The 24186-nt window shown below is 46.2% G+C and overlaps 1 protein-coding gene across 2 annotated transcripts in view; it reads right to left on the reverse strand.

Annotated features, from left to right (window-relative positions):
* The window catches only part of NOTCH4 (notch receptor 4), a 62946-nt gene that overhangs the window by 32488 nt on the left and 6272 nt on the right, over positions 1–24186 (reverse strand). For both annotated transcript variants that reach the window (XM_061619551.1, XM_061619552.1), the window contains exons 6-15: positions 16685–16840; positions 13271–13456; positions 12903–13010; positions 11047–11160; positions 8871–9072; positions 7426–7571; positions 7108–7260; positions 4354–4502; positions 2433–2529; positions 1632–1865 (exon numbers count right to left, since the gene is read on the reverse strand). In XM_061619551.1, coding sequence (XP_061475535.1) covers positions 1632–1865; positions 2433–2529; positions 4354–4502; positions 7108–7260; positions 7426–7571; positions 8871–9072; positions 11047–11160; positions 12903–13010; positions 13271–13456; positions 16685–16840 — 1545 coding nt within the window. The remainder of the gene's footprint in view (positions 1–1631; positions 1866–2432; positions 2530–4353; positions 4503–7107; positions 7261–7425; positions 7572–8870; positions 9073–11046; positions 11161–12902; positions 13011–13270; positions 13457–16684; positions 16841–24186) is intronic.

Genomic DNA, 24186 nt, shown 5'->3' on the forward strand with positions numbered 1-24186 from the left:
AGAAGTGGTTTTCCTATATTTTTCTTTTAAAATGGCAATTAAGAAAGTGGCTGAAAATCTGGAAATAACTATGTTTCAGAAAATAATGGATGAGATTGAGATAATGAAAATTGAATTGAGTAAAATGAAGCAGGAGATTAAAGATATAAGGGTCCCTGTGAGAGAGGTGACCCTGGAAGGGGTCCCTGTGAGAGAGGAGACCCCGGAGATTGGAACAGGGGTCCCTGTGAGAGAGGTGACCCTGGAGACTGGAATAGGGGTCCCTGTGAGAGAGGAGATCCCGGAGATTGGAACCAACGTGGAACAGGAACAAGATTTGGAGTCTATGGACTTTAGAAATAAAATCTATTGTTTGGAACTCAATGTTATCTCTGAAGAAATGAATGAAGATTCTAGAGATAAAGTTATCAATGGCATGGATAATCTTCTGGACTGGAATGATGTGATGGAGCCCAATATAGAGAAAATCTATGGAATTAACTGCAGCCATGTGACAATGGAAAAACTTTTAAGAGATGACCCAGTGTATTTTGAAAAAAAGAACAGAGATATGATTTTACAGCAGTATTTCAGCAACCTATTCAGAATGGATGGCAAGAAAATATTTGGGATAGAGGTAATCCCCATCAGACTCTTACTATATGACTATGGCTTTGACAGCAAGATTATTATGGAATACTGATAATGGAAGATTGGATATTGAAATTACTGGACTTAACAAGACTACTGAAGATGGAAGATGGAAAATGGAACTAATAGAGATAATAGAACAATGGCTACTGAAATTATTGAACCTAACAGATTCTGATGTGATGGATTAATTGAAATGTTTATTTTGACTATGGTTATGACAATAAGATTATCATAATTAGTAATGAGATGGATTAATCGATATGCTTATCTGGAAAAAAAAATTGATAGATATATTTCTTAAAGAATTGAAACCTCTCTTTGACTTTTTGTGGAAAGAATAAAGTAATGTTTATGAGATTTGATGATTAAGTAAGATAACTACTGGAGGAAAGTGATTTTATAATATGACTTAAGAGACAGGATTGTTATATATTATAGACTTATAACTGATTTGATCTTTGACAAATGGGAAGTCAATATTTTACTCTTTATTTTTTATTTTTGTTTTTTTTTTCTTTTTTTCTTTTTGTTTAACTATTTTTGATTTTGTTTTTTGTCTTTGAATGTTTTATGATTTTGTCTTGTATGTTTTATGAAAATCTGAATAAAAATTATTGAAAAAAAATAAAAAAAAATAAAAATGGTTATTGTTGGCCATTTCGATGCTTCAGTTATAAGTGGAGACCAGGGTTCAAATCCCCACTCAGCCGTGAAGCTTGCTAGGTGTACATGGGCCAGTCACTGCTTCTCAGCCTAACCTACCTCACAGAGCTGTTGTGAGGATAAAATGAGGAGAGGGAGAACTGTGTCTGAATGTGACCTTGAGCTCCTTGAAGGAAATGTGGGGTATAAATGTAATAAATAAATAAAATAAAAATAAATCTAGAATAATTAAATTTCTCATGTACACTTTTCTTTTTAAAAGGCATTGGTGAACCTGTCTTCTTAAAAGCATGCAGACATCCTCTCCCATGTCTCCCGCGCTCCACGTCCCTCACCTGTGTATTCTGATAGGCACGAACAGTGGAAACCCTCTTCGTGGGATTGGCAGTGATGGGCACCAGGCCGGTGGCAAGGCTGGGAGAAGCAGGCATCCACAACCCCTTGGCACCGCTCGCCAACATACCCAGGGGGGCAGATGCAAGAAAATCCTTCAGGCTGAGCCTGGCAGGTCCCCCCATGGTAGCAGTGGGGACCAGGAAGGGAACAGGGGTCCAAATCACAGTTGGGACCTGCGGAAGGTGGAAAGGACATGTAAGGAAGGATGCAGGGCGACATAGTCACAGAAGGGGAGAATGAGACTGGGGGATTAGCCATTTCCGGAGGCACCCTGTTGTGGAAAATAACCACTCTGAGTTTAGCAATTATAAGTCTTTATTAACCAATGCATTGGGGATATTCCAACAGGCCATCATAGGACTGAGGAACTCCCTGAGAAAAAGGTAACACATGTGTTTATACACATTTGAAGGCCTTAGACTAGAGCATGCACACAAAGCATTGTTCTTGTGGAACAATGGGGTAACCCCTACCCCTACTCAGGCATTCATACTCCCGTGTTAACTCAAGGCTATGAGCTGAGCTTGGCTCTCATAAAAGTGGCACCAACACCCACCACTGAAAACCATCTGTGCCCAGAAGGGAGGGTGGTACATGGTTATGTGGCCAGATCAAGCTGGTGAGGGGCCCTTCCAAGCCCCTGGGCCCTCAGCCATTGCCCAACTTGGCCAATTCCTGGCGCTGGGCCTGCGTGTAATGTGCACTTCTTCTGCCGATGGTTAAATTGTTCTCCCACTTACCTTTGGTCCCCGGGGGGCACAAGCACCGGAATCCATCCAACATCTTGGTACAGGTTCCCCCATTCAGGCACTTCTCCTTAGGTAGGCACTGCTGCAGCTGGAAAGATGCAGAGGTGATTCACAACAACCATATTTGAAGTGGAAAATCACAGGGTGGAAACCAACATAGTGCTAAGGGAATTGTTCCATCAGTGCAAGGATTTCTGCTTGCACAGCGAAACATGCTACCCCTCTCCTCTCCCTACACACCCCTCAAACCTGTTGTAGGGGCTTTCTCAACTGTCTGGAGCGGATTTGGGGAGACCACAGGGTGTGTGCAGGGGGGGAAAGTCCCATTGCACAAGCAGAAATCCTTGCGCCGACAGGACACTTTCTTTGAATACCGCCCACAAATGTTTTTTCTCCACACTCCCTTTTTGTGTAACTTCAGTCACCTCCAAATGACCTGTCTATTGCGCCTTCATTCTGATTCGTTTGCAGGGAGGGTTAGGTGATGTCATGTCAAGTGAATGTTAACCCACACTTTGCAAGGCCTTTCCCCATCACTTTTCTTATCGCAAAATCCAACTTATGTTCATCCTGTTCTTGATGGGGTTATACTCCCCTTGAAGGAACAGGTTCGTAGCTTCGGAGTTCTTTTCGATCCTTCCTTGTCTCTCGAGACCCAGGTGGCCTCGGTGGCACGGAATGCTTTCTACCATCTTCGACTGGTAGCCCAACTATGTCCCTATCTGGACAGTGACGACCTCGCCTCAGTTGTTCACGCTCTGGTAACTTCTAGGCTGGACTACTGCAGTGCGCTCTACGTTGGGCTGCCCTGGAAGATAGTTCGGAAACTACAGCTAGTCCAGAATGCAGCGGCCAGATTACTGACGCGGACCAGAAGGTCTGCTCATATAACACCTGTTCTGGCTCGTCTGCACTGGCTTCCTATTTGTTTCCGGGATAAATTCAAAGTGCTGGTTTTGACCTATAAAGCCCTACACGGCATGGGACCACAATACCTGGTGGAACGCCTCTCCCAATATGAACCTACCCGTACACTGCGCTCAACATCTAAGGCCCTCCTCCGGGTGCCATCCCATCGAGAAGCCCGGAGGGTTGTGACTAGAACTAGGGCCTTTTCGGTAGTGGCCCCCGAACTGTGGAATAGTCTCCCTGATGAGGTACGCCTGGCGCCGACGTTGCTATCCTTTCGGCGCCAGGTGAAAACCTTTTTATACTCCCAGGCATTTTAAATTGTATTTTAAATTGTATTTTATAGTGTATTTTATCCGTATTTTCATTATTGTTGTATTTTGACGTTGTTGGTTCTTTGTTATTGTTTGTTTTGATCTTTGATTTTGTTATACTTATTGTATTTATATATTGTGCTTGTTTTATCTCTTATGTACACCGCCCAGAGAGCCTTTTTGGCTTAGGGCGGTATATAAATTAAATAAAATAAATAAATAAATACATTCTTGCGCAAGAGAACTCTCCCCACCTGCGACTCTCAGCAGCTGGTCAGTTGCTTGGAGCCGCAAGTGGGGAGAGGGCTCTTGCGCTCAGGTCCTGCGTTTGGGCTTCCCATTGGGGCATCTGGCTGGCCACTGGGAGAACAAAGTGCCGGGCTGTGGTAGGCATGTGGCCTGATCCAGCAGGGCTCTTCTTATGCCGTTATGTTCTTAAGGAAAATGATGGGAATACACAGTGGAAAACGTGGGATAACTCTTGATTCGTGCAACGTCACCATGCTCCATGCAAACAAATCAGAATGCTCAACAGCAGATGTCATCCAAGCTCCCTGCAAACTTTGTTCAAATACAGTAAATCAGGACGGATGCTCAGTAAACAGGTTGTCTGGACATGACCTCAGTTGGCAACCCTTTTTGGGAGTTCTTCAGACCCAGGAGGCGGATTCTGTTCCTTTCAGGCTCACCTGGCAGCTGTGCCCTCCAGCCTGATCTGTGCAATTGTCTCCATTCTGGCTTGTCCTCTGCTCGCACTGTGAGCCTCCCCAGCCTGGGGGGCACAGGCAGTGGGGTGCAGACCCCTTTGTTACACACTGGCCTCCATTCCTGCAGGAGTCTGTTGTGATGGAGGGAAAGAAACAGACAGAGAACAAAGTAAATAGATTTTTTCACTTAGTAACAGGTTTAAGTGTGCCAACTTTTTGTATCTGGCAGTGCTGTCAAGTGCTTTGAAGAATTTCAGCTTCTGGGCCTGGCCAGGCAATGCAGTGATCATTACTGACGTCCCCCACCTCTGTCAATCGCTTGGACAGATGGCTGGGGCCACCCACCTATCAATCATTATGACACCATGTGACAACTTTAAAGGGGCTCGCTGTCAGTGTTGAACAACTGACTGGCACTGACAGAGAGTCCGGTTTTGTTTGGGGAAAATGGTGTTGCAGAAATTAGGACCCTTGCCAGACCTAATTAGGCCTGTGGCATGGAGGTTCCCCATCAATGCAGTAATGGGAAAATCTTAAACTGTTGTAGTTCTGCCTGTTGTTAAGAAGTTTAAAGGCACAAGGGCTCTGCCAGAAGTAAATAAAGCTATGTACAGCCCAATCCTATTACTCGGGAATTAAGGCCCATCATATGATAAGTCTTCCACCATATTCATGACCTAGGCAGCATTCAGACAGCAGTTTATTCCGTTTTCCTGACATTACCTTACCTGATAATTTCCACATTTTATTTGATCTTTTACATGACGTAAAAATCACTTCTGGAAATCTAGCAGAATATAGTGAAAGTTAAACACTCATTTCTGTGTTAACTACTTCCAGAAAAAAAATTGTTTGCAATCCAATTAATCCAGAAAATTGCAGGAATAAAGTGACAAACTTTGGGGCAATATACTGGCATACAGTTCTTTCCAGCAGTTTTCATGGGGGAATCATGGGGGAACAGAAGAGTGCATGTGTGGAAAGGGTGGGGGAGTAGCAACATGGCCAATGACATTCATTATTGTGTCACACCACACCCACTGATGTGAATGAAATTTAGCGCAACACGGTGGTATATCAGTTAAAAAGCCAGTTCCATAAGGTGACAGGTACCGTAGAGGGAAAGGAATGTTCTAAATCGGGACAGAAGCACTATCATTATAATCAGTACAACTAACACAAGAAACCTCATGTCTGAATGTAGCCTTAGTCTTCCACTTTTCTTTTTAACTGAAATGCATTCTGGGAGGGGAGAATCTGCAAATCTCATTGCAACAGGCTTGGGTGTGTGTGGAGGTGTGATTGCGCCTTATAATATGTTTTGTGTTTATTATTTTGTTGAAAACTGGATTTAAACAATAAAAATATGGAATATGTTAATTATTAACATGGTCTGATTACAACTTAGGGATGGGGGAGGTCTTTTCTACTGATGGATATACATATAAATATGGCTGCATTCAACTCACTTTTACTCAGAGCAAACCCACTGAAATTAATGGCCACAACTAACTTAGGCCCATTAATTGCAATGGGTCTACTCTGAGTAAAAGTTAGTTGAATACAATTTGGGTTTTCAAGTTCAGCAGAACACGCATATAACAAATGCACCATCAAAAAACCTGAACAAGGAGAGGCCATAGATGTCTTGGCAATAAATCCTTCCAAAAGGAGCTCTAGGAACTCAGTGGTAACAGACTAGAGTCCCAGAATCCCTGTTTATAAACACAATGAAGGGACTCCAGATGCAGCGGCATCACTAGCGGGAGTAAAGGGGGGTGCGGACCTCTGGCGTGTGCTCTCCTGCGTGCGTGCGTGCGTGCCCCTGCACCCACACTCCAGGCTGGCAGTGGAAGGCCCGTCCTGGCTTCACCCCCAGCGAGCGGGCACCTGCTTTCTGTCTCGCCCACCCGCCTCCGAAGAGGAGCTGGCTGCGCTGCCCTGGAGTGCTTCTCGGCTCCTTTGCTGGGCAACGGCACGGGGCGGGGCAGCTCTGGGTGTCACCCCTCTCAGGGTGTCACCCGGGTGCGGTCCGCACCCTCCGCACCCCGGTAGTGATGCCCCAGTCCAGCTGTCTATAAAATAGTCTGTATATTTGCCTCCCCCAGCAGTCAATTTTGCTGTGTTAGCTTCCCAGACAAAGCTATGGACCACACTTTAGGACACCAGCTTTGTCATGTAAACGGAGAGGTATAACGCCAATGATGAGCTATCTCTAGCTGCGCTTCAAGAAGGTTGCCCTGCTGCTGCAACCAAATTCAATTCTGTTTGTATTTAAAGGCAAACCCACCTAATTTGCACTTTCTAACACAATATGCGAACTGAAACACAGCCATTCATACTTTTCCATATTTTGCAATGTATTTTTTTCCAGCCGAGTAATGTACATAAAAAGGTAGGGTAAAGTTTCTATAAAAATACAAATGCATTATTTTAGGGGAAATCGCTTTGCAAATATGTGTGCTAGGTAGACGGCACACAGATGTATATATTAGGAGATATTCACATTTAAATGCTGATGGGTTTTCATGGGGACCTAAAAAAATTCATCCTTAGAACTAATGTGGAAATGTGGAGAAGTGAATTTAAGACTGGAAAATGAGAAACGGAGAGAAACAGAAACAGACATATTTGCCCATCCTCATTTGCCCTGCTGCCAATACACAAATCATAACGTTCTTATGAAGCAAGTCCTGCATTGTAGGAGGAAATATTGACGCAGTCCCACAGACTCACCGAGTGAGCAAAGGTCAAGACTTTCCTGGCATTTCATTCCTGTGTGACCCTCAGGGCAAAGGCAGTGGAAGGTTCCAGGGCTGTTAAGGCAGGATCCAGAGTTGAGGCAGGGGCTGGATATGCATTCATCCACATCTTCATTGCATGTCACTCCTGGAGGGGTGACAAGGGAAGGAAGCAGAGAGGTCTGTAATCTGTGTTTATAAAGAGGGGAGGCGTCATGGGGGGCTGGGATGAGGGGAGAGAACTGGCCAGGATTATGGGAAATCATCAGTGTTGGGAAGCCCCGCTGGGGTTTGGGATTGAGGGGCATGTTACCTACGTAGCCGCTGGGGCAGGTGCAGCTGAAGGCACCTTGACGACTCAGGCAAGTGGCCCCCTGGTGGCAGGGACTGGAATCGCAGGCATTTACTTCCATGCCACAGTCCCGGCCTGTCCAACCTGGAGGACAGAGACAGTGCAGCCTGGGGAGAGAGAGAGAGAAAGAGAGAGAAAGAGAGTGAGAGAGATTACTGTTATTTTCAATATTTATATAGCGCTTTCAAGCAAGTATTATCCCACACTTTTCAGTGCATTTTCCCATCACTTTCCTACTCCAAAGAGTCTGATTTCTTTTTTGGGGAAGAGCAGGTTTGTTGGTGCAAGAGCTCCAAAGGAACTTTTTTTGTGCAATCCAAATATGCACAAAATAGCAACAATCTGGAAGCACCACATGATGCTAGCCCTGATCCAGGCGTGGTAACTTAATAACTGGGGCACTGGAAACAGGGCGGGGATAAGCGAGAGAGAGCTTCTTTGCAAAGGGGAAAAGCCTGCCAATTCCTATCCTAATGTCACTGAATGCCAAATTATTACATAAGAACACAAGAAGAGCAACAGCACTCTTTCCACTTGAGATCCCCCGTAATTGGTATTAAGAGGCAAGCATACCACCTCCGATACTGGAGGCAGCAGACAGCCATCACAACTAGAGGTCATTGATAGCCTTCCTCTCCATGAATTTGCCTAACCACCTTTTAAAGCTGTTCAGGCTGGTAGTCATCATTACAAACCGTGAAATGAATTCCACAATTCAGCTATGCACTGTGTAAAAATGTAGTTGCTTAAGTGTAACCTCTTCTCCTTGTCTAGCTGGTGCATCACAGCAGTTTTGGACTATACAGTTCCCATCAGCTCCAGCCAGCACAGTCCATACTGCCCACTGGGAAAGCACTGGTCCTTAAAGAAGGATGCCCTAGCCCAATACAGATCAATAGAGCAGTTAAATTTATTAGACCAGACCTCAGGCTCCATCTGGTCTAGTTAATTTCACCCCAGATGAGAAGATCCTCCCTGGTTTACGGTGATGGGAGTTATAGTGCAAAACTATATTGGGCTCCCACTAGGAGGAAGGGCAGGATATAAATCAAATAAATAAATAATCTGGAGGGCACCAGGCTAGGGGTGTCTGCCCCAGCCCAATACAAACCAACAAGGTAGTGAAATTTATGAGACTAGATCAGGTCTGATGTAGTCAATTTCTGGTCTAGTCAATTTTATTGCTAAGAGAGAAAATTCTGGTCTATTCAGTTTCATTCCTAAGGGGAAAAAATCTTAAATGAGAGAAGCATTACATATTTTGGGGAAGCATGTTTGTTGGTAAGTTTAGTTTCAAATTAAGCCCTTGGGAATGAGGCTTAAAACCAATGTTGTGTTAACAGAGATTACTTCTGGGAATCATGCTTCACCCCTACACACCCTTCTCCCAATTTTCCCGTCCATACCCAAATTCTGTCCCTTGGCAACTGCCCCCGTTGAGGCACTGCCAATTCTGGCAAGGGTCGCTGAGCTCTGAACAGTGGGGTCCTGTGAAGCCTGAAGAGCAAATGCAAGTGAAGGAGCCCGGTGCATTCAAGCAGGTTCCATGCTCACAGGGGGCGCTGCGGCATAAGTCTGCATCTCTCTCACACTGGTGTCCCTCGAAACCTGCAAGAAGGGGAATCCTCAACACTGTCATTGGCCTTTATCCACACTGGTCCTGCTCTTTCACCTCTCCCTTCCCCATAATTCCACTCTGTTCTACATGGCATCTTATAACCTTGAAGGCTGGAAAGAACCAGAATATCCATCCCTGCTTTGAATTTCCCATGAACGAACAGAAGTTCACAGCATGCTTATTATGTGTTAATGTAACTTTATCAGGTGCAATACTCAAGCACCACTAGGCAGCTGGGTCTAGTGGCCATATTAATTTCCCATAGTTCCCCTGACATGACATCACTCTAGGTCCTGGGCACTGTGGGAGTTTAAAATGGCAGCTAAGCCCCAGTATAGCATCTCTCTGGGGTAGAGATCGGCGAGAAATTCAGTTCAGTTTGCATTTCAAGCTGAATCGATCAAATTCACACTTTCCAACACGAGAACCGAAACAGAGCCATCCTTCGAAATTTGCACTGAGTCAAATTTTGCAGTGTAGTTCGCCAACCAAATAATATTTACAAAAATGCATATGTTAAGGGAAAGTCTGTATAAAAATGAATATATGAGTGAAAATAACATAAGAATGCATTATATGAAGAGAAGTTACTTGCAAAAAATGTGTACATTGATCAATGCTGACAAAAATGTGTTTATTGGGAGAAATTCACACTAAAATGCTGGAGAACTTTCATGAGGATTTTTTTTAAAAAAATCACAAATTGCTGCAGAAATGTGGAAAGCTGAATTTAAGATTGGAAAAATGAGAAGATGAGAGAACTGAAATTAACAGATATTTCCATCCATATTCTGGGGTATTGTGGGAAATTAAAATGGCAACTAAGTCCCTAAACAGCATCACTCTAGGGCACTGTGTGGAATTAAAACAATGGCTAGATATCTCGTATTGCATCACTCTAGATGGTTGTGGGACATTTATACAATGGCTAGGCCCTGATATAGCATTGCTCTGGTGCACTGTGGGAAATTTAAATGGTGGCTAGGCACCTCATATAGCATTACTCTGGGGGATTGTAGGAAATTAACATGGTGACTAGGCCTACTCACCCAGTGCTGCCAGTATTACTGTGCTCAGTATGTTGCTCTATGCTGATGCCAACTCACATGAGAGGCCCATGAAAAGAAAAGGGGCCCCACCAGAGTTCACTTTGCCCAAGACCCTCAAATGTGGAGCTGGCCCTGATCTACATGAAGACTTAATGCATGGATTTCCTTGTTTCCCCATAAATTCCTTGTCTTTTCTTTTGTTTTATTATATCACGTTGGTCTGGTAGTTTGATTTGAAGTTTATGCTTTTCCACCCTGGGACCTTTGGGTGAAAGTTGGGTTACAAATACTTTCAATAAACAAACAAATGTGTCTCTTAGCTTTTAAGCCTGTAAGCAGGGACCATTATCTTTTAAAAAATCTTTGTAAAGCACCTAGTGCATGGGATAGCCAATGTGGTGCCCTCCATATGTTGCTGGACAATAATGCCCATCAGCCCCAGCCGGCATGGCCAATGGTCACAGATGATGTGAGCTGTAGTCCAACAATGTCTGGAGGGCATGAAATTGGTTACCCCTGGCCTTGTGTAATGGTGGTGCTTGTGATGACGACAATAAATAATAACACAAAATAGCATTCTGCTTTATTCACATGCCCTGTTTTGCCTTCTGACCCTTCTGACCCTTACCAATTAAGGAAGGAATGGGGAACTTGCATGGCCCTCCAGATGTTGTTGGACTCCCAACTCCCATCAGCCCCAGCCCAGACAGCCAGTAGTCAAGGATGATGGGAGCTGAGTCGAGTAGCATGAGTTAAGGGAACACATTGATGGGTCTTGCCCAGTGCTTCCAAATTACTGAACCTGGCCTTCTTACCTTCCTCTGTCCCCATGCCCCCCTCTCTTTCTTACACACACACACACACACACACACACACACACACACACACACACACACACACACACACACACGTTACCTTGGGGGCAGGTGCAATGGAAAACCCCTGCAGAGTTTTGGCACTGGCCCCCATTCCTGCAGGGGGAACTGGCACAGCTGTCCACCTCCAGCTTGCATTGGGGTCCCTCAAAACCTAAGAGGAGCAGGGCAAAAGGTCAAAGATTACTGTGGACCGAATCCTGGGTGGATGGGGTGAATCAGGAAAAGCTGTTGCACCCTGGGGACTCAGCCAGTTAGAACATGTCATTGGGGGTGAGGTGGAGCAGGGGGAATCAAGGCTGTCCATCAGATTAAAAAGATGGTGAGTGGATGATGTGACATGCAGTCACAGTCCTTCCAGCTTTTGCAATCATTGCAGCTGATCATCTGAACCACGTGGATACTAGGCTCACACTCACCTGGGAGTGGGAGAAGGCTCTGTACAACAAAAATGAAAAAGGGTTGATAAAGACATGAGACACCTACACACAGTACAACTTTAGAGGGATGGAGAGTTAAAGGTAGGGGCTGCAGAGCACATGCTTTGCATGCAGGTCTCAGGTTCAGTCTTTGGCACCTCCAGTTAGAAGGGTCTCAGGTAGCAGGTGGTGGGAAAGACTCTGCCTTGAGACCCTGACGAGTCACTGCCAATCAAAGTGGAGGAAAGGGGCCGTAGTACAGTGGGTAGAGCATCTGCTTTGCATGCAGAAGGTCCCATGGTCAGTCCCCAGCCTCTCCAGGTAGGGCTGGGGAAAAGACCCCTGTCTGAAACTCTGGAGAGCCACTGTGGGTCAGCGTGGATAATACTAAGCTAGATGGTGTTATGCAGCTTCCTGTTTAGGTGCAGGATACAGGACACAAAATAAACACAGCCAGATCACAAGACAAACAACACATAGTGAAACACACCATCAAGCAAATAAAGCCGCAACAGAGCAGGTTAAACAGCAATCAATTTACAAAGCTTAGAATTCCTGGGAAAATAAATACATCTGCACTTGGTGCCAAAAGGAGAACAGTATCATCACACGGATCGTATCTGTGAGGGGAGGGCACTCCACAGATGGGGCATCCCTGCAGGGAAGGCAATGGGTTGTATCCAGCTAAGTTCCACTCAGACTAAACCCATTGAAATTAATGAACCTGGGTTAGCCATGACTATTAACTTCAGTGGGTTTACTCTGAGTAGGACTAGGGCTGGATTCAACCCAACGTTCCTAGACATTACTAGTCTAGATGGTCTGACATGCAAAACAACTGGCTTTGTATGTTCTCTGTGAAAAACAGACAGAGGTGCTGTCAACCCAACTATGCTGCTGCTGTCCCAGGTAGGGATAGGGAAGACATTAGTTTTGTTCACATTAGGATTTGCACTTCCCCCCAAAATAGTATTCATTATTATTTATTTATTAGATTTATATCCCACCCTTCCTTCCAGTAGGAGCCTAGGGTGGCAATATGTGAACCACAGCTATCTTTTGAAATTGACACTTCTCCATATTTTGCACTGTTCTCCGAATAATGCGTATGAAAATGTGTATATTAGGTGAAAATGTGTATATTAGGTGCCTAAAAATGCACACGTGATGCACGACAGTGCATTATATTAAGCAAAATTGCATGCAAAAATGGATGGATTAGGAAAAATGAGCACTAAAATGCTGATGAATTTTCATGAGGACTTTTAAGAAAAAATCCACAAACAGATGCAAAAATGTGGAGAACTTAAGACTGGGAGGGGGAAATGAGAAACTGAACCTGACGAATTTATCCTTCTCTAGACATCGGGCTGAGGACATGATTGGGAGCAAAGAGCTGAATAGGAGAGAGCAGTAACCCTAGACAAGCCCCTTCCTGGTTTTAGAGCTGGCCTCTCTTTCCACCTTCCTCACTTACCAGGAGGACACTGGCAGGCAACTCTGTGGATCTGTCGGAGACAGGTTCCTCCATTGAGGCAGCTATCACTGACACATTCTTCCACTTCGCACAGGGGCCCGCTGAACCCTACATGGACAGATATCAACAGCAGAAAGATCTGAGATTTTTTGGTTGGGGGGGAGCTAGTGTACAGCAGATCAGCACCATACATCTAAAACACACCCAACACACATTCAAAGCACATGACTTCCCCCAAGGAATCCTTTTCCCCTGACAGAGTTACAAACTCCCAGCACCCTTAACAAACGACAGTTCCCATGATTTATACCACCCATGATTTTTACTACCCCGCCCTTGTCTCCCACCGCACCAAGCTTGCTCCTTACCGGAGGGGCAGAGACATTGGAACTGGCCCAGCAAGTCGAGGCAAGAGGCTCCGTTATGGCAAGGCTGGCTGAGACACTCATTGAGGTTTGCTTCGCAGCGAGAGCCTGTGTAGCCCATGGGGCAGCGACAGGTGAAGGAGCCGGGCGTGTTGTGGCAGCTTCCACCATGTTCACAGGGGTCTGCACCTGGATGGGCAGTGAGGAGACGAGAGGAATAAATGCAAGGAAAGAACATATCCATCCACCAACCAGGGATGTGCTAGAAAATGGAAATGGACTGCCCAAGTCGATTCTGACTTATGGCGACTCTATGAATAGGGTTTTCATGGTAAGCGGTATTCAGAGGGGGTTTACCATTGCCTCCCTCTGAGGCTGAGCGGCAGTGACTGGCCCAAGGTCACCCAGTGAGCTTCATGGCTGTGTGGGGAATCGAACCGTGCTCTTCCAGGTCATAGTGCAACACTCTAACCACTACGCCACACTGCCACTCTGGATGTGCTAGAATTCTGCTCAATTCGGATTTGGTATCATATTTTCCATTAATTCACTTATTGCCTATTGATGCGGATTGGATTTTTATACAGTGATTTTCCACTGCTATTTTCAGAAATGGATTTTTTAAAAAAATCTGTATCTAAAATATTGATATTAACATTGATATTTTATCAATATTTCCTTCATTTATCAATATTTCCTTTAAAATATTGATAGTATCAATATTTTTCTGAGGGGGAAAACTGTCGGACTTCTATTGATTTGCGTAGCGGAATGGAGAGTATTGAGTGAGCTTACGTGTGTGTGTTTGAATCTTTGCTAAGATTCTACCTTCCTTGCAAATTAGTCAGACAGAGACTTTAAGCTTTAAAATAAGAAACAACTACTTTATTCTGGAAGTACATGCTTGATAGGAAAGAGTCCTTACATCTAGCTAACTAACTATGTTGGAGCAGTCTGCACTGCAGCTCTCATCCTGGTTGAGAGGAGAGACAAAGGAAAGATGTCTGGGGGGGAGAGACGGCAAGGATCAAAGGACAAGTATAGCCTGGCAACAAGGAGGTCTCCTCCCTAGCTACCCTTTTTAACCCCATGCAGCCTCAACCCACCAAGTTAGAGTTGAACCTCATACATTCCAACAAAAACAGATCAGTAAAAGTAGCGGCTTGCAGACAAAAAACGAACTTGAATCAATGCCAGCCCATTAGGTCGACGGGATGTTTTCAAACCAGCACCGCCCAACGGATCCCATCCCTACCACTAACACAGGGCGCTTCCAGATTGAACGTTCATTCTGATCTGTTTGCTGAGAGATTAGATGGCATTGGCTATTCAATGAGTATTCATTCTGATTTATTTAGTTACTGCAATTAGATCACATCTTCCCTCCAAGGAGCTCAAGGCGAGGTACAAAAATGGTTCTCCCCCTCCCCCTTTTATCCTCATAACAACCCTGTGAAGTTGGTTAGATTTGTTTGCAGGGAGATTAGATCTAGATGATGTTATTTATTTATTTAATGAAGTTTCATTTTGACTTGTTTGCGGAGAGGTTAGACGACAGTGGTTATCTAATGAGCATTCCTTCTGATTTGTTAATGGGAAAGGTTAAGCAACACTGTGTCACAGAAAGTGTTATTCCGCACTTTCCAATGCATTTTGCCATCACTGTTCTTATTTGGGGAGGAAGCAGGTTTGTTACACAAGAGCTCCAAGTCAGCTATAATTGTGCAATGTGAATTTGGCAGTAGCTGACTGAATCCCACCCAGAAATAGTGACAGCCTGGAAATGCTCACAGTAATTCCCAAATTGTGTAGCTACCAGGACACACTAGGCCCATGTGCTGCAAGGAAAGGACTCATCAAATATCCAAAGACTCCTGCCAGCCCAACCATCCAAAGCACCCCCACCCACAGGTGGGGTGGCCTGCCATGTCTCTGCATGATTCACTGCGCTGACCCACCTCTTCTCAATCATTTGAACACACTAGCCTGGTGGCCATAGGCAAAAAGGAATTGCAGGCAGGCAAGTGAGTGGGCTAGCAGAGGAAGGATGAAGCACTCTGTCCTTCCTCTGCACCCAGTATAGACAGTGGAGGCTGGTCCATTAGGGCAAACGGGGCACTGCTCCACCACCCTCAGTCTTGATTCCTCCAAGCCCACCTTTCTCACTTACAACCAGTCCAGAAGGTAGCTTTGGCTGTCAGCTTCCTCCTGAGTCTCAGTGATGCCCCTTGGAGAACAGGATGGGGACAAAAGGAGAAAGAGCTGGCTCTGCCTGTCATTGGCTCTGGCTCCATCTTCTGTTGGCCTGTCTGCCTTGCACCCTCCCAGTCCCAATGGGCAGCAGCCATCACAGAGTATAGCTCCCGCCCCCCACAGAAATGCAATGGGTGGGCTGATGCTGGAGGGATGGAGCCATCCACACTTTCTCTGCCAGCCTCCAGCAGGCTAGTAAAATAAATAAATAAAATTGCAGGCTAGTAACATATGTGAGCTTATTTACAAGGCTATATTACTGATAGGCAGAACTCATTCACTCATGAGTCCTAGGGTTGCCAGGTTCAGGGCCTGAGACTGGTCCTGTATCTTTAGGAGAAGAGAAAGTCAGCCAAGTGCAGGTGTTCTTGCAACCCTGTAATGTGAAAAAGCACAAGGTGGAATTCTCCCTCCCCCCCTCCACAAGTTTTAAAGATACAGAAGACCTCTGGGAGGCTGGGCCTGGCAACCAACAGGTCTTCTGTATCTTTAAAAGTTGTGCAGGGGGAAGGGAGAATTCCACCTTCTGGTTTTTCCCATTACAGTGTGGCAAGAACACCTGCTCTTGGCTGACTTTCTCTTCTCCTAAGGATACAGGATCAGTCTCAGGCCCTGAACCTGGCAACCCTACTCAGAGCATTACATTTCTTGTAATTTAAAATGGCAGCTGGTCACCATGGATTAGAGCTGAACTTGGCTCTTGTTCAAAGGTGGCACTGCCACCTGCTCTTGCAAAACATCCAGGGGCCTGGCAGGCAGGGCAGTAAATATCAGTGTGATTGGATCAGGCTGATGAGGGGGCCCTTTCAAGCCCCTGGGCCCTCAGTCAGTGTCCAATCTAGCCAAGCATGGGCGCTGGGCCACCATCAAGGGGAATTCTCCTCCTGCATATCTGAGAGATGTAAAAGCTGAGTCCTACAGCAGCCTCCTTGCAATGGGGATTCCAGAGCAGCGTGCCAGAGAAGGTGAATGTTTAAAAGGGCAGGCATCACATCCCTTCTTCACATGGGGGCAGGTTCTTTCCACTCTAGAAACAAAATGTTTTCCTAGGAAGGGTAACATGTGCCTCAAATTATACCTGGGAAAACGGTAAGGTTGCCTTCCTGATCAGATTCCACTTATGATGATGCATACTTTTCCTCCACCCCACCTGACCCATCTTACCCATCTGGCACTCGTTGATATCCTCATAGCACATGGGGCCAGCATAACCTTGCTGGCATGTGCAGACAGCCTGGCCAGTCAGGAGGTCAGTGTCACAATGCGCATCAGGATGACATGGGCTGCTGAGGCAGGCATCATGCAGGTGGCAAAAGAGCCCTGTGGGAGCAGATACAGGTGGTTGGCAGAACAGCCCTTGACAGAAACTGGCCCCATCCTCTGGTACTCCCTAAATTTTTCACCAGCCTTGCACACCTCCATACAATAGCCCCAGCCTACAGCATCTCCTCTGTCAGTATTGGCAGCATTGTGGTGATCTCACGGAATGTTCATAAACATTCCAGCTTGCACACAACATATAAAGAACCAGTCATCTATTTTTCACCTCCATGCCTGTGAGCAGCCCCTCTCTCCAGCCACCTTTGGGAGGACCAGAGCTTGGAAAAGTTACTTTTTTTGAACTACAACTCCCATCAGCCCCAGCCAGCATGGCCACTGGATTGGGCTGATGGAAGTTGTAGTTCAAAAAAGTAACTTTTCCAAGTTCTGGGGAGGACTCATAGCTCAGTGGCTCAGGCCATGCCCAAGATCCCAGGTTCAGTCCTTAGCATCTTTAAGTAAAAGGATCTCAGGTAGCAGGGCAGAAAAGACATTTGGAGGAAGCCTTGCAACATATCATCTAGTTAGAATAGAAACACCAATGGTCTAATTTGGTATACAGCAGTTCCATGGGATTGCCTGGGCTGTCGTAGTATCTTGCAATGTTTGCAAACATTCTCAACGTGTCTGCAACAGGATGTTAACAGTGCAACTGTGGTCCATGCACTGGTAACCTCCAGGCTGGATTACTGTAATGCGCTCTATGTGGGGCTGCCCTTGAGGCTGGTCTGGAAGCTGTAGCAGGTACAAAATGCAAAAATTGTTCACTGGAGCAGGGTATTGCCAACATGTTATCCTGCTACTGAAAGAATTGTACTGGCTGCCCATTAGCTACTGGACCAAATTCAAAGTTCTGGTTTTGATGTACAAAGCTGTATGCAGGTTGGAACCAGGATATCTGAAAGATTGTCTCACCCCTTATATACCCAGTTGATCACTGCATTCTGCAGGTGAAGGCCTTTTGCAGATACTATCTTATAAGGAGGCCTGTTCCACACAAAACAGGAAGCAGACATTTAGTGTTGTGGCACCGACACTGTGGAATTCCCTCCTCTTAAATATTAGACAGGTGCCATCTCTGTTATCTAGGGATGCCAGGTTCCTGGCCTGAGACTGATCCTGTATCTTTAGGAGAAGAGAAAGTCAGCCAAGTGCAGGTGTTCTTGCAACGCTGTAATGGGAAAAACCACAAGGTGGAATTCTCCCTTCCATCTGCACAACTTTTAAAGATACAGAAGACCTCTTGGTTGCCAGGCCCGGCCTCCTAAAGATACAGGATCAGTCTCAGGCCAAGAACCTGGCAACCCTACTGTTATCTGTTTGGTGCCTGCTGGAGACTTTCCTCTTTCAACAAGCCTTTTAAGTAGAGATCTTATCCCAGTCTGTGTCTGTGCTGGAACTGCTTTATAAGAAGTTTTTTAAGTTGTTTTTTAATGATGTTTTGTTTTAATGTATTTTTAAAGACTTTTAAAAATATGTTTTAAAGTGCTTTTAGTTTTTTTCTTTGCCACCCTGGGCTGTTTCTGGGAGGAAAGGCAGGATATAAATTTAATAAAAAGAAACAAGCAAACAAACTTCTGTCAGGGAAATGGAAGGTCAGCTTGGATGGGGAACATCCCGACTTAAGGCTAAAATGTATGAGTGTGAGAGTGTGGTGCTCTGACCATTACAGCACAGCCACCCACCATGGGATATCTCCCCAGATTTTGCATCTCAGACAGCACTAGGCCAGTAGCTTCCCTATGATAGCCAGACAGGCTATTTTGCATACACTTTGCTGCGCAGGAAGACAAGGGATAATTAAGGAAGCTGGGAGCTTCCTGGCTTCCTTGTTTATCCATTGGAAGCTGGAGGATTGGCAGCTATTTAATTGTGATGCCAACTATTTTATTTTGATCCCATTCCTAATGTTTAATTTGCATATTTTCCCCTGTTGCTGCCAACACACTGAGCTGACCTCTTCTTGTGAGAGTTCTGCAACTACTCTTGGATTTTTTTTCATCTACAAGGTGGTTTACTGGTTTGGTGCTACTCACTTCCCCTTTTAGTTCACATGGTTCACATGATGTTACTGGCAAACAGATCACACAGTTTCCCCCCTGTAAATCTGTACCAACCCAATCTGCTGATAATACAAAAAGGGGAGAAAAAAAGTCTCCACTCTGTTTCTCTAGTACAGCCTTTCCGAACCAGTGTGCCTCCAGATGTTGTTGGACCACAACCCCCATCAGCCTCAGTCATTGGCAATGCTGGCTGAGGCTGATGGGGGTTGTGGTCCAACAAGGCACACTGGTTGGGAAAGGCTGCTCTAGTTACAGACGCTTTGCTCTGATGCTTTCAGGTGGGTGTGTTTCCCCCTTCACGCCCACTACCTCCTCCTACCTTCTTTCATTTCCTGTGGGCTGACAAGCAACTTCTAGTTGCTTTCCTTCATTTTGCTGACCTTTTCTGTATTGCTGCAAATGGTGCCTTTATAACACTGCTCAAACAAAGATTTGTATTTCAGCTGCATCCTACCAACCATAGGCAGGGAAAACACAGACATTCACACTTCCAGATTTTTCTTAAAGGAACCTACTGCAGCTGGTAGAACGGACTGAGCATGCTCGGTCACCAAGCATCCAGAAGGAGAGGAAATGTATATTAATTATTTATTATTTGATTTATATCCTGCCCTTCCTCCCAGCAGGAGCCCAGGGTGGTTAGAGGACGGGGCCATAAGAAAACAGCGAGACTAATCCTTCCTAAGGAATGCCCACTTGTGTGAATGGGAAAAAACAATTGGCAGCTACCATTGAGCAGGAACCGTGGACGGTGCAAATCAATAGCGAAGGTAAAAGCAGTGTATTTGCTATGAAGAAATGCTTCCATGTAGATAAGCCTTCAGTTCAGAACCCATCAATGCATATCACTACATAATCATTGCTTTCCTTGAGCCCTGAAAACTTTATTCCACAGTGGCAGCTGGTGGCTTCGTGTCAGTGGGGCAGTGGAATCTACTCTGGTTTTTAATCTGAAACTTTGGACTAGAACCTAGAGTGGATACCACTGCCCCACTGATACAGAGCCACCAGCTGCCACTGTTTCCCCAGATGAGAGGACACTGGAGACATCAGAGGCTGGTCTATTAGGGCAAATGGGGCAATGTTCCACCAGCCTTTGCTTTCAGAAGCTCCCAGGTTCAATTCCCGGCATCTCCAGGAAGGACTCTGCCTGTAATCCTGGAGAGCTGCTGCCAGTCAGTGTATTTATTTATTTTATTTATTTAATTTAATTTATATACCGCCCGAAGCCCGAAGGCTCTCTGGGCGGTGTACATAAAAGGTAAAAGCAAGGACAATATATAAATACAATAAATACCATAACTCAAAAAACAAAAACATACAAACAATACAAGAACCAAACAACATCCTGAATACAACATAGTAATAAAATACTATAAAAATACACTTTAAAATGCCTGGGAGTATAAAAAGGTTTTCACCTGGCACCGAAAAGATAGCAGCGTCGGCGCCAGGCGCACCTCATCGCAAAGACCATTCCACAGTTCGGAAGCCACAACCGAAAAGGCCCTATTTCTAGTCACCATCCTCCGAGCTTCTTGATGGGATGGTACTCGGAGGAGGGCCTTAGATGTTGAGTGCAGTGTACGGGTAGTTTCATATTGGGAGAGGCGCTCCACCAGGTATTGCGGTCCCATGCCGTGTAAGGCTTTATAGGTCAAAACCAGCACTGAATTTAGCCCGGAAACAAATAGGAAGCCAGTGCAGACGGGCCAAAACAGGTGTTATATGAGCGGACCTTCTGGTCTGCGTCAACAATCTGGCCGCTGCATTCTGGACTAACTGTAGTTTCCGAACTATCTTCAAGGGCAGCCCAACGTAGAGCGCATTGCAGTAGTCCAATCTAGAAGTTACCAGAGCATGAATGACGGAGGCAAGGTCGTCACTGTCCAGATAGGGACGTAGCTGGGCTACCGATCGGAGATGGTAGAAAGCATTCCATGCCACTGAGGCTACCTGAGCCTCAAGAGACAGGGAAGGGTCGAAAAGAACTCCCAAGCTACGAACCTGTTCTTTCAAGGGGAGTGTAACCCCATCCAGAACAGGGTAAACATCCACCATCTGGGCAGAGAAGTCACTCACTAACAGCGTCTCAGTCTTGTCTGGATTAAGCTTCAGTCTGTTAGCTCCCATCCAATCCATTATCGTGGCCAGGCAACGGTTTAGTACGTTAACAGCCTCACCTGAGGAAGATGCAAAGGAGAAGTAGAGTTGCGTGTCATCAGCGTACTGGTGACAACGCACTCCAAAACTCCTGATGACCGCACCCAGCGGCTTCATATAGATGTTGAAAAGCATGGGGGACAGTACCGATCCCTGTGGGACTCCACAATGGAGAGTCCAGGGTGTCGAGTAGTGTTCCCCAAGCACTACCTTCTGGTGACGACCCACCAAGTAGGAGCGGAGCCACCGCCAAGCAGTACCCCCAACTCCCAACTCCGTGAGCCGTCCCAGAAGGATACCATGGTCGATGGTATCAAAAGCGGCTGAGAGATCAAGGAGAATCAACAGGGTCACACTCCCCCTGTCCCTCTCCCGACAAAGGTCATCATACAGGGCGACCAAGGCTGTTTCGGTACCAAACCCAGGCCTAAAACCAGATTGAAACGGATCAAGATAATCAGTGTCATCCAAGAGTCCCTGGAGCTGGCCGGCCACCACCCGTTCCAGAACCTTGCCCAGGAACGGAACATTCGCCACAGGTCTATAGTTGTTCAAGTTATCTGGGTCCAAGGAGGGTTTCTTCAGGAGCGGTCTCACTACCGCCGCTTTTAGGCAGTCAGGGACCGCACCCTCTCGCAAAGAGGCATTGATGACCTCCTTGGCCCAGCCGGCGGTTCCGGTCCTGCCAGCTTTCACCAGCCAAGAGGGGCAAGGATCCAGCACCAGTCCAAGGATCTTGTCAACATCCTCAAGCTGCACCAACTGAAACTCATCCAATAAATGAGGACAAGACCGTGGTCTGGATGCTTCATTGAATCCAACTGCTATAATATTGGAGTCTAAGTCCCGACGAATGCAAGCGATCTTAGTTTGGAAGTGTCCGGCGAACTCATCACAACGGGCTACAGATGGATCTATAGTATCCCGAGGGCCAAGATGTAAAAGCCCTTGTACAGTTTTAAAAAGCTCCGCTGGGCGGGAGAGTGATGCCTTAATACTGACAGCAAAGTAACTCCTTTTTGCTGTCCTCACCGCTGCTGTATATCGCTTAGAGCAGGCACTTACCAAAGCATAATTGCATTCGTCAGGAGTCCGCCTCCATCTGCACTCAAGCCTCCTCCTCTCTTGCTTCATCGCTCTCAGCTCCGGGGTATACCATGGAGCTGTATGAGCTCTACATAGAAGGGGGCGCATGGGAGCGATTGTGTCAACCGCCCGGGTCATCTCCGTATTCCACAGTTCAACCAGGGCTTCAACAGGAGCGCCAGTCTTCTCAGTCGGAAAATCCCCTAGAGCCCTTTGGAAACCCTCCTTGGACAGACAAGACTGAGCTCGATAAACTAATCGTCTGACTTGGTATAAGGCAGTCTCATATGTTTTTGTGGGGAAGGGCCCTAGCTCAGTGGTCGAGCATGTGCTTTGCATGCAGAACATCCCAGGTTCAGTTCTTGGCATTTTCATGTTTTCATTCATTCAGTCAGTCATTGCATTTATATCCCACCTTTTCTCCAAGGAGCTCAAAGTGGCACACATGCTTCTTCCTCTCCCAGTTTTATCCTCCAAACAACCCTCTGAAGTAGGTTAGTCGGAAAGGCAATGACTGGCCCAAGATCACCTAGTGAGCTTCATGGCTGAGCAGGGATTTGAACCCTCATCTCTTACGTCTAAATCCAATTTCTTTGCTGCCTCTATTGCGTCGGCAGAGTGGTGTCCCAGGAGATTGTTCCAAGTGGTCCGAAGCCTGGTCGGTCCAGTCGCTCAGGAACCCATGGAACATTCTAAAATCTCCTGTGATACTTTTGCTAAACACTTTGCCGATAAAATCGAGCGCCTGAAGAGCATGCTTCCGCTCGCCGTGGAGACAGGAAGTGGGCCAGAGTCGGCCAGTTGCATTCCGGTCTGTTGGGATCGGTTTCAGCCTCTTCTCTCTGAGGAAGTGGACAAGGTGCTCGGTACTGTGAAGCCAACCACCTGTCTGGTTGATCCTTGCCCTTCATGGCTCATCATGAGCTGTAAAGAGAGACTGGGCAAAGGGATCAAGGCGGTGGTGAATGCATCCTTGCAAGAGGGTGCAATGCCATCAGCCCTCAAGGAAGCGGTAATAAAGCCCATCCTAAAAAAACCGTCCTTGGATCCCCAGGAGTTAAACAACTTTCGCCCAGTCTCTAACTTACCATTCTTGGGCAAGGTGATTGAGAGGGTGGTGGCTGCGCAGTTACAGACACACTTGGAGGAAACGGATTATTTAGATCCATACCAATCGGGTTTCAGGACTGGTCATGGAACGGAAACAGCCTTGGTCGCTCTGGTGGATGATATGAGGAGGGCATTGGATAGGGGTGAATACACCTTCCTTGTCCTCCTGGACCTTTCAGCGGCTTTCGATACCGTTGACCACGGTATCCTCTTAAATCGCCTAGAGGGATTAGGAATAGGAGGCACTGTTTTGCAGTGGTTCCGTTCCTATCTCTCGGATAGGCAGCAACGGGTGGCATTGGGAGATGAGGTTTCAGACCCTTGGCCCCTTCATTGTGGAGTGCCACAGGGCTCTATCCTCTCTCCCATGCTATTCAACATCTATGTGAAACCGCTGGGAGCAATCATCAGGAGTTTTGGGTTGCAGTGTCATCAGTATGCAGATGACACTCAGCTCTATATCTCATTTAAATCCTCACCAGAGTTGGCTGTGAACACCATGTCCAAGTGCCTGGAATCCGTAAGTGGATGGATGGGAGAGAATAGGCTGAAGCTGAACCCCGACAAGACTGAGGTATTACTTGTGGGAGATAAAAGGAGGTTAGGAATTACTGACCTGATGCTTAATGGGGTAAATTTGCCCCTGAAGGACCAGGTCCGCAGTCTTGGGGTCATACTTGACTCCCAGCTGTCCATGGAGGCTCAGATTACAGCAGTGAGCCAGGCAGCTTGGTATCAATTACATCTGATACGGAGACTGCGACCCTATCTTCCTGGTCATCTGCTCCCCCAAGTGATACATGCCCTGGTCTCCTCTCGCTTAGACTACTGCAATGCACTCTACGTGGGGTTACCCTTGAAAACGGTCCGGAAATTACAGCTGGTACAGAATGCGGCGGCACGCTTGATCACGCATAGCCGTCG

Source organism: Rhineura floridana, chromosome 3, assembly GCF_030035675.1.
Source record: "Rhineura floridana isolate rRhiFlo1 chromosome 3, rRhiFlo1.hap2, whole genome shotgun sequence".
Lineage (NCBI taxonomy): Eukaryota > Metazoa > Chordata > Lepidosauria > Squamata > Rhineuridae > Rhineura > Rhineura floridana.